We start from the raw sequence: 18,549 nt of genomic DNA, 5'->3' as shown, positions 1-18,549 counted from the left end.
TATGGTGAGTGTCATCATTGTTTTGTGTGTGTGGGTGTGTGAACGTGCTGGTGTGGGTCTGTGCTTGTCATGCAGCATTTGAGGCCACCCGTTTCTACAACGTTAGCGAGAGCAGTCCGCTAGCCCGGGAGCTGTGTGATGGGCCCACTTGCAATGAGGTGGAAAGTTCAACCAATCAGTGGATAGGTAAGACTCGTGCTATGCCACATTATGATTCACAGAAGCCCTATCAGTCTCTTAAATAGACTTTATTTCCTGCAGGTTTTGTTCAGGCGAACCAGTGCAACAATGTGTTTGGCTGTCTGGAGGAAGAGCAGTTTGAACGCTGCACTTGCTACAGGGACTGCGGTTACGATGGCGAGCCAGTGTGTGGGTCTGACGGCCAACTCTACCAGAACCAGTGTCAGATGGAGGTGTTTGCATGTCGAAACGGGACACGAATCAAGCAGGTCCCGCTGTCTCAGTGTCCTCACAGTAAGAGCTCTCTCAGTGCACATCACCTGGACTTTGACCTTACAGCCAGTCAGGCTATTGATCCATTAATATGACCTTGTGCCAGACCTCTGAATCTCCACCCACATGTCAGATTTGTGTAGTACTACTTTTGTGGAAAGTGCAACATAATGTAATATTTACTTACCATATACTACTACATTTACTTACTACTTAAAACACTTCCACCTGTTTATGCATGTTTTAGTAAATAGTAATGTTTAAGCAAAAATGTATGTGTTTTAAAAGTACTTAGCATAGGAGTGGATAAATGACATTTGGCTTATAGTGTCATGTTGTGTGAGAGTTTGTAGACTGATCTTTTGATGTAGTTTTAAATGTGAACCTCAATTACTTAAATTTATGAAGAATGCACACATGGTGAGTGACTGATATACAAATGGTTATTTTGGAGTGGAAAATCAACTCCAGATTCACTCTTGTTTGGTGTTTTGCCTCACTAAATTTGCATTTATTCTGGCACCGTCTTTGGATTCTTCAGTCACCGTGGAGGCATACAAAAATAACAATGGTTATTTGGGTGTGAAATATTTCTTTAAATAAACATATTTCTTTGATCAATGAGAAAAACATTAACTGCTCCTGGCATCCGATGTAGCAGCCACCGGTTGTTTAAAGAAAAAAAAAAAAGAAATTGGCTAACATGAACATAACGGTTTTTTTTTGTTGTTTTTGTGATGCTAATGTTGAGAGACTTGGAGGGAAATAATCACTTAAATGTCAACATTTCAATTCATTTGAAACAGCCACAATCTCATTCTACTTCTTATCTTCCCGCGTGCGTCCTAGAGCAGCTGCTACTAACTGTATAATGTTCATTTAAACAGTAGGTGGGCTCTATCTTACAGACATTGACAGCATATCCCAGAACTTTAACTCCCTTTAGAGGAAACAAGTGTGTTTTTGTATGAGTGTGTGTTCTCAGGAACTCTTTGTTAGCTTGTGTATTTTATCAGCTACAGTTGGTTGGCTAAGCTGTATCTTTTTGTGTGTGTGTAATCGTCCATATGCCAATTGTGCACACATCTGTATGTGTGTGTGTCCACACGCACGTGCAAGTGTGTCTGCGCTCCTCTCTCTGTGTGTCGCTGTGTAAGAGTGTGTGTGTGTGGGGGTGTGTGTGCGTGTGAGTGTGTGTGTGTGTGTGATCTGAGCTGTAGAAACAGCTGTTCAGGTGTTGAGCTGATTACTGGATGAGTTTTCAGAGGAGAGCTACCCGCCGTGTTCCCCCCCAGCCTCTCTCGCTCTCTGCTGTATTACAGGGCTCTCTCCAAATGACAGAGTGCTTTTGTCCAGCCCTTTGAAATCCTTGTCACATTCCTTTCCGACGCACAGCCCAACAACAAAGGAGCCTTCATGTTGTGGAGCAGATTGGGGAAAAGGCATAGACAAAACTTTGGTGGGAAAAGACCTCCGTTTGTGCCAAGTGGTTCATGCTGTAGATTATCAAAAGAACCGTATTTTTTGTTTAGAGCTTCCCTGACCTTGTTTGTTTGTGTATGGTTGTGCGGGGGAGATTCATGCCACCATTTCCCTGTTTTGAAAAGGAAAAAGATACAATTTGTTTCCACACACGGCGGTCCCTCTGGCCATGGTTTGGCCCCTGCTATTTTTGGAAAGATTTTAATGCAGGCCTCTGTTGAGACTGAGTGTACATCATTGTTATGCCAAAAAGTGTTGCTCAGTGGGGTGGATAATGCTTCTGGGCAGTATTTAGATTATGCAACACTGAAACTCTGTTGAATTCATTACCAGTTTTTTTTAGGTGCTGTGGCAGCCACATAAATGTGAATAATCTAACCTGTGTGTTTGTATTTCCAGTAGAAACCACGGTGGAGAACAGACAACCAATAGCAAACCAGGAAACTGAGCAGCCCTCAGTGCCTGTGCACACAGGTAACTTCATATACCACACCTTTCCCTACAGATACACAGCTTTACCTTCCATTTCTTCTCTCCCTTCCTCTTCAGCCTTCCTTCAATTTGCCCGCTAAGGCCAACTTCACTCAGCTGCAGAGGCATTTTTTTTGCTTTTAGTAGCTTTTACCATTGATAATGCACATGATGTAAGAGTTAACAGCATGTTACATCTACTGTCTGAATGCCACATCTTGTATTGTTCTAGCATCCATTAACCCTCTGAAACCTGAGCAAATTGGCTTGATTTCTCTCAAAAACATAGGAAAAGGGCAATGAACAACTTTAGAAGAAATTAACAAAAAATATGCAAAAAAGAACGGTAAAAAGCTCAACAAAATTACCTAAAAAAAGTTTTTCCGATTGTTCAGAAAAAAAAACAGGAAAATGACCCCAAAAGTGCTTAGAAAAACAATAATAATTCTGTAAAATAAATGTAAATATATAATTCTGATATTAATAAATACATTTTTCCCTAGATTTAAAAAAAAATAAAAAATTCTAAACCTAGTAATTTCTTGCAGTTTGCAGAGAATTTCTTGCCAAGTAGCTCACTCCCTTTGTTCCCAAGTTTTAAAAGAAAGCGCACCAATTGCTCAGAGAACTGCTTGTGAAGGCGTCTGAATGCAGCACCAGAAAAGTGATGTCAAGCCAGGTTTCAAAAAGTTCAGGGCTTCAGTGTCAGTTAACTGTAAATGTAACAAGTCCAGACTTCAGGCCTGTCATATGTTGTTTACATGTAAATGATGTGATATGTGTTTTGTAATGTAGAGACTTGGACTCCACACGAGCAGGAAGAAGAAAGCGTTTAAGTCAAAGATTAAAGGGTGTGGGGGGGTGTAAAACTGAGAAAAGAAAGGGGAGAAAGACAGTCAATGAGGGATGAGCTGGAGACAAGATGAAAGAGAAAAAAGAACAGGATAGAAAGAGAAAAAGGATGAGAGGAAAGTAGAGGAAAGTAGAGGAAAGTAGATACATAAGTGGGGTGTGTGGCAGTGCATTCCCCTGCCACCACATCATGTCTACGATCTGTGTGATAAATAGGTGGATAGGTTTCACACTGCAGACTTGATTGTTGCTCTGCCATGAGCTTAGATCAGCTGCCACTTCCCGAGAGGCGGCCAGAGAATTCCTGATAGGATGTTTGGCTGCGTGCGGAGGGAGGATGTAGCCGTGTTACATTTGGCAACAAAAACATTTTAAAAAAGGCAGCGCAGTCATTCACAAGTTGCAGAGATGTGCTTACTGTACATGTGTGCATGTGAGCTGATATGTAACATTAAGGTCTGTCTCTGTGAATGTTTGAGTTGCTTACAGGTGTGTGTGTGTGTGTGTGTGTGTGTGTGTGTGTGTGTGTGTGTGTGTGTGTGTGTGTGTGTGTGTGTGTGTGTGTGTGAGTGATGTGGCACAGCCTGCACTGACTTGTTTCTCAGCCTGCAGCTCCCGGTAGCTGCAGCTCTCAAAGCTGCTCTCAGTCAAAGGTCTCTGTATTACAAAAGCTAACGCTTCACACTCACCACAGGAATGCTGTTATGCACTCGCACACACAGACACACACAGACACCCGTATATATATCCATATATGCACGCACACATACACGTGATGCATGCTTGCACAGGCAAATACGCCCACATGGACACTGACATACACACACTCACTTAGAATATGATAACCCCAGGGGTGATTAGATTGAATAAGTACTGTAAAAACACTGTCATTGTAAACCATTAGAATGTTGACGACATGCCCGCTAAGTGCACTGAGAGTGTAATAGGTGAAGGCGGACTGTGCCAAGGAACTGACAGTCTCCACTAGAACAGCGGAGGAAGCTGAAGCTCTGGAATTAGCTTCCCTGTGCAGACTTGTCTTATTAGTGAACTTGTACCAGAGGACAACATACACTATAATGAATACACGGACTCGCAAGCTGCATTAGAGATGAAATTTTCCTTCACGTGCCTGTATTTTAGTCACTTTTAACTCCCCTCTTTGAGAATCAAATGTTTACATATTCCTTGTTTGGTTTTGGTGTTTAGACCTCCCCATAAAGTCTAGTGTGTACCACACACTTTAAAGAAGCAAAATCAGATAACAGAAGACTCACTCACAATAGGCACTCCCAGTAAAGATTTCCTAAAGCTATACTCTTATCTTAAAGCAGTGAGTTTGAAGCAGCATGCTATATGAGAATACACCATTTTAAGTAGGGAGGGACCCCTACTGTCTGTGATGGGGTATTGCTCCAAGAGCGTCAGATGTACATAACATTAAAGGTGCTCTGTGGAGCTTTTTTTTTATAAACAGTTGTGGTTATATCAAGTGTTAATCACCAGAAAGAATTGAGGTCCATCAAGCTTGTTTAATGTATTTTCTTCCTTATAAAACATTTACAAAGCTGATTTTTCCTAATATCTTGGAACATGTCGAGTTCACGTGCATGTTTACTTCATTTACTTCTTCCCTGTCACATTACTGTGTTTGTTTGCACATTACTGCCACCTGCAGATCAGTGGAATAGTATTAAACCAGTGGCAGGAATGTATGCTCAGACACATGCATGTACTTTTTCGAGTAGTCGTAAACTCCACAGGGTACCTCTTGAGGGGGAATGAGGGATTCTAATCCAGTGCAGTTTTTGCCAGATTTAGCAAATATCTCAAAAACATAAAAATAGCAGCAAAACACTGAGCGGAGTGAATCTTGGGTTGGCTTTTACTTATGCTGGCAATACCAATTACAAGCAGTAATCGATAATTCCTGCATAGTATATGTTTAAGTCTGATAATGACAACCTGTTTTATACACCTCAGGAACTAAATCAGATATTTCATCATTGGATTTCAGAAGTTGCAATCAGTTAAACTGGGAAATGTGATCACATTACTCCAGTTCTAAAATCCTGACACTGGCTACCTGTCACTCAGAGAGTTGATTTAAAAATCTTGCTGCTTGTCGATAAATCACTCTGTGGATCAGCGCCAAAATATATCTCTGACATGCTTGTGACATGTTAACCTTCTCGGGCCCTCAGGACATCTGGGGCCGGCCTATTGACCATCCCAAGAGTTAGAACTAAACATGGTGAAGCAGCGTTTTGTTATTATGCAGCACAAACCGGGACTAACCTCCCAGATGATGTCAGACAAACCCCAACTTTAAACACTTTAAAGTCAAAGCTGAAAATGTTCCTTTTTACATTGCTTTCTCCATAATGACTGCTAATGACTGCAAACCTATTTTTAAACTGGATTTTCTATGATTTTAAATAAGCTTTTTATCTAGCATCCCTTGTCTGCACTTTTGCTATTTTTATTTTCAAATTTTAGAGTAATTTAGGAATTAATTTTACCTTTCATATCTTATCCCTTTATTACACCCCACCCCCGATCTCTCCAGGTGAAGAGGAGCAGGGCTCCATGGCAGAGGTGTCCTACTACTCCTATGAATATGACCCCGATTCAGAGCCTTTCCTTGCTGATGCAGACGGAGGGGACCATTTTGACCTTCCTGATGGTGGGCAGGACGTAGAGCACAAGGTGCTCCAGCCAGCAGATCCTCAGCTACCCACACTGGACACAAAAAACACGCCTGAGCGATGGTAGGAACTGCACTGTCCAATTGATGTACACTGAGGTCCTGTTTTTCCTTTATTTAATTCCATCCATTCATGCAGTCCCGCTTTATTTGATTAATTATCTCTCATTTCACATTACTAAACTTGCAGCCCTTGTGTGGTTTTTTTGTATTTTGATTGACTGCCCTACCCTTATTAGCTTCACCTGTCCCTCACTCGTCCTGCTGTCCATGCTCACCTGTTCTCACTCGCCACATTAGAGTTTCCCAGCTTATATCTGCCCAGTTCCTTTGGGGTTCTGCTGCCTGTTTTCCTGTCCCTGTCTGGCTTAAGGAGTCTAGCCTGTAAGTCATGTTTGTAATAAATCTTCAAATTTACCCAGATGTTTGATCATCTGTTCATCATTTGGGTCCAAACCCGCTACCTGCTGTCTATAACGTTACAGTGCCAACTGACAAAGAACAAAGGAACAGGGCATGTATAAGTAGGCAAACACTAATTTGGGGAGTGAGAACAAGTGAGCATGAGATGAACTGACTGCAGGACGAGTGAGGGACAGGTGACAGTAATCAGGGTCGGGCAGTCAATCAAAACTGGCTGGAAAACACATCAGGGCAGAAAGTTTAGTGATCTGAAGTGAGATGAGAGATAAGTAACAAGATAAATGGGAGACACTAAGCACAAAAGCAGAGCAGATCTGGGATGATCATGGTATTTGTAGTATGTTTTGCCTAAAGCTTAACCCTTTGAAGCCTGAGCAAATTGGCTTAAGAAGGAAATGAACAATAAAAGAAGAAATGACCCCAAATTGGCAAGAAACTGGTAAAAATTGTACAAGAAAATTAACCGAAAATGTGTATGTATGTAAAATAAATAAATAAATAAATAAATAAATACAAAGCAATCAAAAAAAGTTAAAAAAAAAAAAAAAACCAACAACAACAACAAGGAAAACGTGACTTGGAAAAAGTGCTTAAAAATTCGGAATATTTGTAACATAATTTTAAATACATAAATGGAATCATTTTGAATAAAGCCTTCCCCTAGCTTTTTTCTTCTTTCCCCATCCCCTTCTTTCTTTTTTTAAAATGATTTTTTAAGTCTATTATTTTTTGCTATTTGTGGCATATTTCTGATCAAATTGCTCATTGCCTTTTTTCCATGTTTTTGAAAGAAAACGCACCAATTTTCTCAGGCCTCAGAGGTTTTAATATTTATGGAAGGCGTCTGAATGCAGCACAAGAAAAGGGATGTCTCTCCATGTTTCAAAAGGTTAATGGATAAACATAGTGTTATTCTATTTCTAGAGGTTTCTTTCTGTCAAAAAATGCTGTAAAAAGACCAAAACCAAAAATATATTGGTCTGTCTCTCAGGCACAAGCTCATTCATTCCTTTGTTGAGGACTATTTTCAGACATGGATGAATACACATTTGGTGCTCTGTATTTATAAATGTTTGTTGCATTGACTAACAATAAATTACAGTGCCCATCAAAACAGCCATATTATTTATCATTTAGTAACATTTATGGGTTATTATTTGCAGGTATGAATATACATGGTGCTAAAGAAAGAACAGTTTGCTGCTGAAGGGCAGTTAAAGGCACAGTTCAAGTTCACCCCAAATCAAACATATTTTTCCTTATTATTATTTATCTGTTTTTAAAATGTATTTTCTAGGCTCTTGGAGCACCACAAACCAAGTACCATCTAGTTCCATTATATTCAAGAGAAGGCAGACATCTCTACAATACTGATAAAAAAGGAAAAGTTTTTATTTTTTTTATCTGGGGATGAACTATCCCTTCAAATAACACAACTTAAGTTGTGATTACAGATTTGTTTGGTAACAAAATTTTTCGAAATGATCTTAAAATGAAAGTTTGTCTTGTTTTCTTGTCGTCCACAGAAACGCGCACAGAGTGAAGCCATACCCACCTCCAAATTGTACATTATTTGTGAATATGCTAGTGAATGGAAAGAGAAGAAAGACTTGGGACTTGTTCAGCCTGAAAGGAAGAGATGATGGAGTCTGGAGACGAGAGTGTGACATTGTGTGAGAGTGTGTGTTTTTAGATGTTTTGAATGGAGTCTGCGTGGATGCATTTATACATTTGTGTGTGCGTGTGTGTGTGTTTGTGTGTGTGTGTGTGTGTGTGTGTGTGTGTGTGGTTGTGATGTGATTGTGTGTGACTGCTGTTAAGGTCCTCCAGACTTTTATTATTCTTCCTCCAGACTCCTAGTCACCAATAGGCACCATAGCGTCTTTGTTATTCACTGTCCTGCCTTTATAATCACTAGAAGAAATAATCAAGTATTTATGTTTGTAATTACACCTGACTTTAAGCAAAATATTTTGTTATATTTTCTATCTGTGGTATTTATTTGTAGCTAGAGGTCATATCATTTAAATTTTTTGTCAGTGCCCGCCCATACAGTCTACTTTCCGCCCTCGTGGTTCATGAGTTCAAACAAAAGATATGTGCTGTCAAAGGCTTTTTTTTTCTTTCATAACAAGCTTTAACCCAATTACTGAAATGTTTGATGAAATTCCTGTGCTGGTATCCTGCTGGAAAAAGACATATGCTAACCATATGCTTTACAGAAACATAAGCTCAAATGTTATTTTAAAGATTTTTGGGGGGCTTTTGCCTCTGTCAAGACAGTACAGTCGAGACTGATAACAAGTATAAAGAAAGAAAAGAGGACTGACATGTAACAAAGGTCTCTGACCGACTCAAAGTGGTCCACCAGGACACACCAGCTCAAACGTTTCTGAAACACCAACATCATCTACTCTCAAGTCACCTTTCACCTTACCTACCTTGAGATTTGATTGTACAGTTCATAAGCTATTTTGTTTTTGTTAAATTTTGATTCGTGAAGCAATCAACTTAAAAATCAAGAATGAAGTTTTGAATTCCTGTAAATGTACCAAATTCAGTTAAATGTAGCCCCTATTCATATCAAAAAATTGTGCTTTTTAAAACAAACGAGAATAAATTTGTATACAATCCAAGGTTTGGGGTTTGACGCCTTCTGCACTCTCAGGTTTTAATGCTCTGGTTAATAAGCAGAAGAGACTTGCTCGTGTGTCCACTCCTTCAGGTAATACTTAAACAGCAAAATGACCTTTTGTGTAGCAATTACTTGGCGCATGTAACCTTAAAATTTTGAAGAAAACTTTGTTTTTCTGGCATGATTCCACAGTGGAAGAAGAGTCCAGAAATTGAGAAAATTCTTGATGAATTGAAGAAATCAGGGTCCTCATTTAACAACAGCAAAACATCAGTTTATGAACTCATGCTAAAATGCGCAGGTAAGCTCAGGGTGCATCATTTGTTTGCAGAAGTGTTTTATATTGTAATGTTTCAACAAAAATGCATGTGTGCGGAAAGCTCTGAAAATTCAGCTGGATAAACAACACTTTTTATACTGCACACGTCGTGTGTGTGTGTGTGTGTGTGTGTGTGTGTGTGTTTGTAAATGGATGTTTTGATATACTAGAGGTTCACTGTTGTTAAATGTGCACCCTGATTATTTCAATACATAAGTAATATTCCCTTGTTTTTAATTCTTCTTTTTCTAGCATGTTAGAAAAACTTAACAAATTCAAGGTGACACGATGGCTGAGTACAACACACAAGTTATTATTTTGCGTGTTTAGTTTTCCTTTAATATGGGTATAAGTCATCTACCCCTGTACTTTGCCTCGACACTTTTTCCTTCTGTTTTAGCTTGTGCAATTCTACTTTGTCTAACTGTAGAAAAAAATACCTTTACCCTTGTTACTTTTAGAATAATTTGATTTTTGCAGATGCAGCATAATACATGTATCTGCTCCTCTGACAGAGGAGCTGCAGTTTATGAAAGCTGTGTCGTTCCATTTCCTTTGAAAGGCTAGTTAAGTCTGGAGATAATTTCCTGTCAGCAGTGAGCTGTATTACAACGCTGCTGCTTCAGAGGGCCCTCTGCTTTGATAACTGACTCTGTGACCTCTGGCATGCTTCTGTGTTGGAGATAGAAAGCATGTACTTGTGTGTGTCACTTTGTACACACTGTGTGCATCTCTGGGTTTGGTTGTAAACTGTACTAAATGTGTTTTGCTGTAACTGCTAACAACAGATTTGGGTTACCGGAGTCGCAGCCAGGAGAGAGTTAGAGCCTGTTAAAGTTTAATGTTTGTTTTCTGCATGTCGCTCGTCGACCCTCTCAGGTACTGCAGCCTCTGGCAGCTCTGGCCTTTAAACGAGTCCCTCAAATCCCAACTACAAAACATGACTGGGATTAGAGGAGATCAAAGAGGGCTAAAGTGTAACTGCACCCGGGTAATCGGTTTGACCTAAGTTAAAGATAAGAAACCAGAGTGTTATACGTGTTGGCAATTCAATGGCCAAATGAAGGCACTTTGTCTGACCCTGCATCTGTGTTTGGGCTTTATGGGTGTTTATGGGAAGAAAACGCAGCATGCAGTGTGACAGCAGGGAAATAAATATGACTGGAGGTAGTAGTTTAAGGTATAATTGGAGGCAAAAGTGCAGCTCTGAGCACATGCATAAGGATTTACTCCTCCAGTCTAAATGGAAAACTTTGTTCCTGTAGTGACAGTAAACCAGCAATGCAGGGGACCTGGCTGCAGCAAACTATCCACGCCAGTCTCCGTGGTAACTGCATGCATGGCTGAAGAGTGATATTGGGTCTCCACACTACGATGAGCAGAAAGAGCGAAAAGAGAAAGGAGGGAGAAGGGGATCTTGGTTTCATGGTCTGCGGGGGGAGCTAGCATTACATGAGAGTGAATCGGAGTGATGACATTGTTCCTCGGTAGCAGCTGAGTGCACCTATACATCCACCTGTGTGGACGAAGGGCTATTCACCTGTCTGAGCCACAGCAGGAGGACAAAGGGACAAACGGGCAGGTAGATAAAACCCTATCCAGTGTAGAGTCCGCTCTGCTGTTGACACTTTGATGTGTATTATACGTCTCAGGTTTCCTGATTGTTTCAGAGGAAATTAGGGATTGATTCTGTATCATCCAGGGTTCTGGGTTTCATTGTCAGGCAGGGTGTGTGTGTGTGTGTGTGTGTGTGTGTGTGTGTGTGTGTGTGTGTGTGTGTGTGTGTGTGTGTGTGTGTGTGTGTGTGTGTGTGTGTGTGTGTGTGTGTGTGTGTGTGTGTGTGTGTGTGTGTGGGGTGCTGGATCCTGGAGGAGCAATACTGTGATATCTGAAGAAAGACCACCAAGATGGACATAGAGTGAGGTGCTCCTCTAAGGACTGAATTTCCAAGAATGCAGCCAATCTCAGCTCTGACTGAAAGGGGGAATTACCTGAGGTAAGGTGCAAAAACCTTGCATTTCAGTTTCAAATTTATCTTGTTTTTTAAATTCTCAGACATCATTTTTTAACCCTTTGAATCCTGTATCAACATCAGTTTTCTTGTGCTGTGCTCAGATGCCTTTAACAAGCTATTTAACCCTTAAAAAGCTCAGCAAATTGCAGTACATGAGGAAAGGAGACGATTAGCAACTTGGCAGGAAATGTTCCAGCATTCCTATTTTAATGTGTGAAGTTCAGCACTGACCTGTAAATTAGTTAGTTAGTTAGTTTTCCCAAAAAAGGGTAATTAAAATATATATATTTAGGGAAAAATGTGCAGAAAACTACATTTATTGTTGTTATAACCATATAGTTTAAATAACTTTACAGGAAAAATGTTTACATATATTTTTTTCAGTTATCAGGATTTTTTTGGGGGGGTCATTCTCATGTTTGTCTTAACTTTTACTTTTCTTTTTTATTTGCCTATTTTCAGATGATTTCCATGTAACTATTGTTTTACTAGTTTCCTGCACATTTTGGGGTCATGTCTTGTTAAGCTGTTCATTGTTTTCTACCCAGAAAGAAATTAAACCAACTTTCTCAGGTTTTCAAAGGGTTAACCAGCTTCTTGTTGTTATGCTGTGTGAATGTTTTGGTAGTGTTGCTGCCATTGAGGGATTCCTGAAGTATCTGTCGCTTCTACAAAGAGTCAAATGGAGAAAAAATACCCAACAATAGCAGGAAGAGAAAAGGGTAAGTTTGTCAATAGAAGATACTTTTCCTGATTCATCTCATTGTACAGCATGAGGCAGTGTGTGATGATATAAATTCATGTATACAAAACATACACCCATGTGTAAAAGCATGGATATCATTAGCTATATTCCAGTTGGTCACTTTCATAATTTCATCAGGGGAGCACTGACTTGAGCAGAGTAGAGGATTCTGGTGTGCAGACCTGCCAGGACTCGCTCTTTTCTGTTAAAAATGCTCCCACTGGCTCTGCTTGTACACATGCCACTGAACACTTGTATGCTGATGTGTTCTGCATGCTGCTCGCTGTCTATTTGTCCGGCCCAGTGCACATGATAGACAATGATCAGATGCAGCTCCAGGCTTACTGGCTGCCAGTTATTAGGTGTGATGATGCAGGTCGAAGGCTGATCAGTTTATCAATGGTCGAATGAGTGGTGTCGCAGTTATTCTGACTTATGAAAAATTCTATGATTTTGCAGATGTGTGAACATTTAATCTTACTTCTTCTGTAGCACGCAAAGCTGCAGAAGAAGCAAAGTCATAATTTATACAAAAAATGTTGCCCGTTTTTAATCTCTCTTACTGCACATTTGTCTCATGTTTGCACAGTAAATATAATTTAGAGCATGTATTATAACAGTGTTTCCCATCTGGTGGGTCACGGTCCAAAAGTGGATCACGAGTCCATTCTTAATGGATTTCAAGTGACTCGTGGATGTGTCAGGTTTGAAGAAAAAACAAATAATAGTACAGTAAGTACAGTGAATTTCCAGCACAGAGCTTTTATTTTGAAGTGTTTTTTTTCTGTTAATTCTTACAATAAGTTTTATTTCTTTGTGTTCTAAGCCAACTTGTTGTTCACATTGTGTAAAATAAAATAAAATAAAAAATGCTGTGTTTGATCTAATATGTGGACCTGAACTAATGACTGTAGATAAATCTGGACCACATGGCTGGACCAGTTGGGACCCACTGGATCATATGTGTTTCGGCCACCTGTCTCTGTGATATTTCCTCATGTCTGCAGGGCCAGGGCCTGGGCGCTATGGGCTTCCTCCTACCATTGGATTTATGGGCCATGACTTCACCAAGCCAACGAGCCCTGCCTATTCTTTTCATGGCCGGATGAGTGACACAAGTGAGTTCTTTATCTCTTTCTCTAACTTTTAGATTATTAGTCAGCTACATAGCTGCAGAGGAAACGTGCATATGTGTGTAACTAAACATTTTGATGCTATCTCGGTCAGATCATTGATGTCAGAGCCATCAAACTTTATCAAGAATCAGAGGTGTGGACTCAAGTCACATGACGTAGTCTCAAGTCACAAATCTGATGACTTTAGACTCAACTTGACAAAATAAAAAAAACAAACAAACCTGCAACTCAATTTGGAATTTATAATTCACGACTTGTGGCGTCCCTTTGACCAAACATTAAAAAGTATGCTTTTTAAAAAAGTGTGCAACAAATCATTAGATTTACATAAGTGCTTTTCATTCCCAGCAAGTTGTCACTTAATTCCTCTGATTCACTTCGTTTGAACCAGTCCAAAAGTATCCAATCACGTTGCAAGAAAGAACCATTAGGAACTAATGTGCCAGTTGGGGAAAAAAAAGGTAATTTCTTTCATGTACAAAAACTATGTAATGGTCAACTAAAAATGAACTGCAGTATGCAAAACTAATTCAACAAACTTGTTTTAACTAATAAATGCTAATTTTAAAAATCATTCATAATTATTGTAAGTGTAATATAATACACTGTTTTTTAAATGGCATTATATTTGGGGAAGAGTGCATTATGAGTTGTTATTACTCGGGACATGACTTCGGACTATTTACCTCTGTCTAGAAAATATAGAAACATTACAATCACATTTTTATCAACAATAATATTGGTGTTCATCTTTTCAATGACATCACATGAGCTAAAGCAGAGGACGGTATACCTCCTCAGGGATGTAGTGTCATTTTAGCGCCAGTAGGGGGAGACAAAGCTGCACTTTATGTTCATTTAGCCAGTTTAAACATCATATTAAACTGATCATATATGTTTAATTTACCTGCAGTGTATTGTGTAGACTCAAGTCCAGGGCCGCAGTATCACATTGATGCAAAAATCACTCGTTTTGGAAGGGATGGCACACCTGCATACTCAATGCTGGGTAGAGTGAAAGCACAGAGTAAGTTCCTTTTTAATTTAATGTTTGTATGATGCATATTGAACTAAGAGCAAATGAATTGCTCCATTATTTTGAAAGGGTGAGCCCTTCTGTTTTTGACACTATTTTTAGAGATCCAGTAACAGCTGCTGCAACTGAAAATCTAAACTCCTCTCAGTAAACACACTCTACCATATGGTGTTGATGGTTTATTTTCAACTGTTTTCTGTTCACTAGAGGAGCTGTTCCAGACGCCTGGACCAGGTGCATACAGCCCTGAGAAAACCCCTCCATGCAACCTCCAGCGCAAACCCCCGTCCTACACAATGGGCGCTCGTACACACTACCGGAGCGTCGACTCAGTACCTGCTCCTAACAAGTACAGTCTCCCTCCACTCATGGGCCCTCAAGTCCCAAACAAACAAGCCAGCGCAAGCTACTCAATCTCAGGTAGTTACAGCACAGGGGGGCCATCTGTGGATTTAGCCAAGACGCCAGGGCCTTGCAGGTACAACAGTACAGACCCAAATGTTTATCTACCCAGACAGCCGGCATTTTCCATGCTGGGACGTCACAGTTTACCCAGAGATGCCACAGAGAAGCCCGGTCCTGGGACTTACAATCCAGAGAAAGTGACAGTTCACAAGGCTCGGGCACCAGCCTACTCGCTGGGCATAAGACACTCTGAATTTGTTACTCCACTAGTTGTCAATGTTTCTGACTGAACGTCATCACACATAGTTCGTCGATCTGGTAGAAAAAATTAGTCATGAGCAAACAGATGTGAAGAAGTACATTTAATTTTGTTCTTTCAACAGCAACAAAAACGTGTTGAATCAACCAGGACTCACTGTTAACATGTATAACATCTAGAAATAATAATATGTACATAACACAAACATAAGTTTAAGAACAGGAAAAACACAGAAAGCACTTTGGGGGAAAATAGTGAGCTTGAGGAAAAATGAAATCATATGCCTGTACGACATTCAGCAAACACATCAATTATGACAAAATGGTATCAGAAGGAATTTAAAAATGTGTTAAAATGTACAACTGATAGGCAAGCGTTCACCTTCATATTGTTTACAAGGTTATCATTCACAGGAGAATCAAACTGTTCGCCTCTCATTACCTCTAAAAACTGAGGAAGTTTGAAAGGACAAAAAAACACAATATAACTAAGAGGTTTCTACACTATAAATGAGAACATATGTAGAGATGTTTGTAGGAGAGATGTATGGTTCAGATACAATAGATATCAGCAAAGACTGTTGCAGGTGTTGTACAGATGGTTTCCATTTAATCTTTCGGGAGAGGTCTTCTGAAAAGCAGTATGTGTGGCTCTGGAAGGGAAAGCAGAGATGTAGTATCAGTCAACATCACTACTTCAGTTCAGTTCAGTACAGTGGGTAAACCAATCAGCGTATCATCATGAACACGGCTGTGATCCACGTGCATATAACTTTCATGCAGTCACATGCTACAAGGTATTAAAGGAGAGGCTCGGATATTTTTGACTTTTTTTAGTACAATGCGACAGTGTTTCAATCCCACTGTGATCTTTGTCAGCTCAAAATGTTTGAAATGATAAAACCACACCTATATTTGTACATATTGCTCACTGACAGGCTGAGAAGCTCCAGGCTGACAACCAACACTTCAATAAATTAAATGGAAAATACAAAGGAAAAAGTAGGGAAGGAAAACAGTGATGTAGAGGCTATACTGCAAAATATCAGGCATATATCTAAGTTGATAAAAATAATACACCAAAAGCCATCATCAGTCTACATCAACTGGGTTGAAAATGATATAATAAGTTAGAGGCAAAACAGGAGTAATTTCAAATGCATTCACATAAAAGAAACCTGCGATGAAAGGTTCGAAACATTGTCTTCATTAAACTCTTTTGGCATGGAGTAAGTGTGTAGGGGTTACCTTTTTCCTCATGCATGCTGATTTTTGATAGCCTTGCACGTATTGTGCATGTAATCATTCTCTCTCAGTTACCTTAGTACAATACTCATTCGCTGATGTTCATTTGATGTAAACGAGTCACTGGTCACTGTAATTATTTTTTTTTCTCCATACTGGTAATAAGAGATCACTGGCAGACTACTCTGGAAGAGATGGCGGACAAAATACAGTCCTTTTCAAAAATGTATTCTACAGCTGAGTTACAGCTAAAATGAGGATCGACAAAAAAAAGGAGGTATTTTCCAAATGCAACGTCTTTCACCAGCTTTCATTTCTCTACAGTGTTTCCTATCTGAGCTGCAGTAAAGTGATAGTAACACAAAGGGGACTTTTGTACTAAAAATACTGTAACATTGGAAAATACCCATTTGATTGGACTAATTCAGACTGTAGAAACCATACATGAGCTTTGGCTGAGCATTACGGTGCATTTCTGCACAGAACAAGGACTGTACATTTAGTCCTTCCACTCTTGTAGAGAAGAAAGGGCCTCTTTACAACCAGCAAGGACAGAAAGAATGAGGACAATAATCAATAGCCCTTTCCAAATACATTTAGTTTTTAAGTGTTGTTTTGAGACAGGCATGCTTAAAGTCCAACCCGGGGACCATTCGTTGCCCTAAGACAAATTTAAAACGGCCCCAGTCTTGTTGTTCAGAATATACCGCATGTGGCCCCACACATTATTAATTAATAAAGCCAGATTACTTTTAATTTTTTTCATTCACCTCACGATGGCACCAAACTACGCAGGTGGATTTAATGTGTTTTTATTAACAGACATAAAACAAGCAAATGAACATTAACAATCAGTACAGTTTAACCCCCCAACTGCTAGAAAGCAGTTCTGTAATCTGTCTTGAGTTATATGACTGTCTTTCCAACCTCACAACAAGGCGTGTTACAGGGGCTGTGGTAAATAATCCCTACTGTTGTGATTGCATTAAAAAGTAAACTTATCAAATTTAATGCATTTAGTAAAGTGGTTATTGCAGTTTTTCTTAAAATTAGATTTAAAAAATACCACAATATCAAACCATGCCTACAGTATTGCAAGTCATCTCAGCATACTGAATCATAACAGGTGTTGTGGTATGCATTGATTCTCCAGATTCTTGCCAAAACAGAGCCCTACAGCAAATAAGTGTTAAGTCAACAGCAAATTCTTTATCACTGAAAGACAAAACAGTTGTGATTGACTCATTTTAATAGGATTTTTTTTTAAATTTCAAAAAACCCACATAATAACGCAGATGCCCCCAAAGTATTTTCACATGATCTAATCTGCCCCCCATTCAAAAAACGTTTGGACACCCCTGTTTTAAGACAAAGACGAGTCTTTAACATGTGAACCTGTGCAGAGTCCATGTAAGTCCATGGTTACTCACCTGGTTTGTGGATCATGTAGTGAATCCAGCCCTGGCTCTGTTGCACCCCGAGTCCCCTCCACTCGTCCTCTGTCATCAGGTGGGAGGAGGGCACCAGTTTAGACAGCTGCTTTGGAAGCACCACATGCCTTTGGGAAGATAAATAAAACTAAGAATTACACACTAGAAGACAGTTTCAGGTAACTTTAACATAACTATAGCTAACCCTCGAGGCCTTAATAATAATTACGAGTAGCGTTGGTGTAAAACATTTTTAGTCTTTTTATATATTGAAGAGACGTTATCCCCTCGTTCAGACCAGGCTAACGTTAAATTTAATAATAATCTTACCGTTAACATAATGTTAATAGTTAGCATAGCTAGCGTTAGCTGTTAAGTGGGTCACGGATGTTTTATTTTAGTTTGGTTAGCTTTTTACGAAACTTGGCATGACGCTATGCTAGAATACAGTCAGTAGCACTACCTTTTACTATATCATTCATATAAAAAAGTACAAAATGAATGAGTTAACGTTGTTTTGAGCCGTGTAAAAAAAGCTAACCTACATAATCATACTGTAATTTTACGTGAAGCTAACGTTTACTAACGTTTACCACACACATAACCGACTTTTGAAAACAACGCTAGCTAGCTGCCGTACCTGTACTCGAACTCCTCATCGGTGTACTTGTCAGAATAGTAAATCTGTTTTTTCGACATGTTCAGGAGGTGATAGCAGTCAAAGCTGAAGTCCAGAAAGATGTCTTCGGGTGATGTGAAGTTGAGTTAGCTCACTAACTTACAGGAGACAATGTTTATTGAGCGCAACAAGCTGCTGTCATCTGCCGCTGTTTTCAGAGGACAATTCAAACCCCAACGGCTCCCCGCACGCCTCTGATTGGTCAAAACAGCGGCACGTGGAGGCCGTTTCCATTTAGATCGTCTATATTTTGGAAGAT

General features: G+C 39.6%; 3 protein-coding genes across 4 annotated transcripts in view; 2 read left to right on the top strand and 1 right to left on the bottom strand.

The window, feature by feature from the left end:
- cpamd8 (C3 and PZP like alpha-2-macroglobulin domain containing 8) overlaps positions 1–9,445 on the top strand; it is a 59,754-nt gene extending 50,309 nt beyond the window's left edge. The window contains exons 40-44 of one of the 2 annotated variants that reach the window (XM_042483645.2): positions 76–186; positions 262–474; positions 2,338–2,409; positions 5,828–6,029; positions 7,915–9,445. In XM_042483645.2, the coding sequence (XP_042339579.1) occupies positions 76–186; positions 262–474; positions 2,338–2,409; positions 5,828–6,029; position 7,915 (599 nt within the window). In that variant the 3' untranslated portion in view covers positions 7,916–9,445. Of the gene's footprint in view, positions 1–75; positions 187–261; positions 475–2,334; positions 2,410–5,827; positions 6,030–7,914 lie in introns of both variants that reach the window. The other variant, XM_042483644.2, reaches the window with a different exon arrangement.
- A 1,630-nt stretch (positions 9,446–11,075) lies between these two features.
- On the top strand, positions 11,076–15,017 carry cimap1d (CIMAP1 family member D). Its single transcript, XM_088077808.1, has 5 exons — positions 11,076–11,338; positions 11,985–12,078; positions 13,109–13,219; positions 14,151–14,264; positions 14,481–15,017. The coding sequence occupies exons 2-5, from the start codon at positions 12,039–12,041 to the stop codon at positions 14,966–14,968; spliced, it is 753 nt and encodes a 250-aa protein (XP_087933934.1). The 5' UTR covers positions 11,076–11,338; positions 11,985–12,038; the 3' UTR covers positions 14,969–15,017.
- A 10-nt stretch (positions 15,018–15,027) lies between these two features.
- On the bottom strand, positions 15,028–18,457 carry cks2 (CDC28 protein kinase regulatory subunit 2). Its single transcript, XM_042481450.2, has 3 exons — positions 18,252–18,457; positions 17,612–17,739; positions 15,028–15,589 (listed from the first exon to the last, which is right to left on the bottom strand). The coding sequence occupies exons 1-3, from the start codon at positions 18,308–18,310 to the stop codon at positions 15,546–15,548; spliced, it is 231 nt and encodes a 76-aa protein (XP_042337384.1). The 5' UTR covers positions 18,311–18,457; the 3' UTR covers positions 15,028–15,545.
- Positions 18,458–18,549: the final 92 nt, after the last annotated feature.

Source organism: Plectropomus leopardus, chromosome 5, assembly GCF_026936395.1.
Source record: "Plectropomus leopardus strain MGB_pleo_1.0 chromosome 5, ASM2693639v1, whole genome shotgun sequence".
Taxonomy (NCBI): Eukaryota; Metazoa; Chordata; class Actinopteri; order Perciformes; family Serranidae; genus Plectropomus; species Plectropomus leopardus.
This window is presented reverse-complemented; position numbering and strand designations above follow the sequence as displayed.

Bases quoted from the DNA above. Each gene is read 5' to 3' on its own strand.
- cks2 (XM_042481450.2), bottom strand. From the start codon at position 18,310: ATGTCGAAAAAACAGATTTACTATTCTGACAAGTACACCGATGAGGAG. The intron at 17,740-18,251 runs GTACGGCAGCTA...ATCTTCCCAAAG, and splicing joins GATGAGGAGTTCGAGTACAG to GCATGTGGTGCTTCCAAAGC. The intron at 15,590-17,611 runs GTGAGTAACCAT...TTTCCCTTCCAG, and splicing joins CTACATGATCCACAAACCAG to AGCCACACATACTGCTTTTC.
- cimap1d (XM_088077808.1), top strand. From the start codon at position 12,039: ATGGAGAAAAAATACCCAACAATAGCAGGAAGAGAAAAGG. The intron at 13,220-14,150 runs GTGAGTTCTTTA...ATTTACCTGCAG, and splicing joins TGGCCGGATGAGTGACACAA to TGTATTGTGTAGACTCAAGT. The intron at 14,265-14,480 runs GTAAGTTCCTTT...TCTGTTCACTAG, and splicing joins GGGTAGAGTGAAAGCACAGA to AGGAGCTGTTCCAGACGCCT.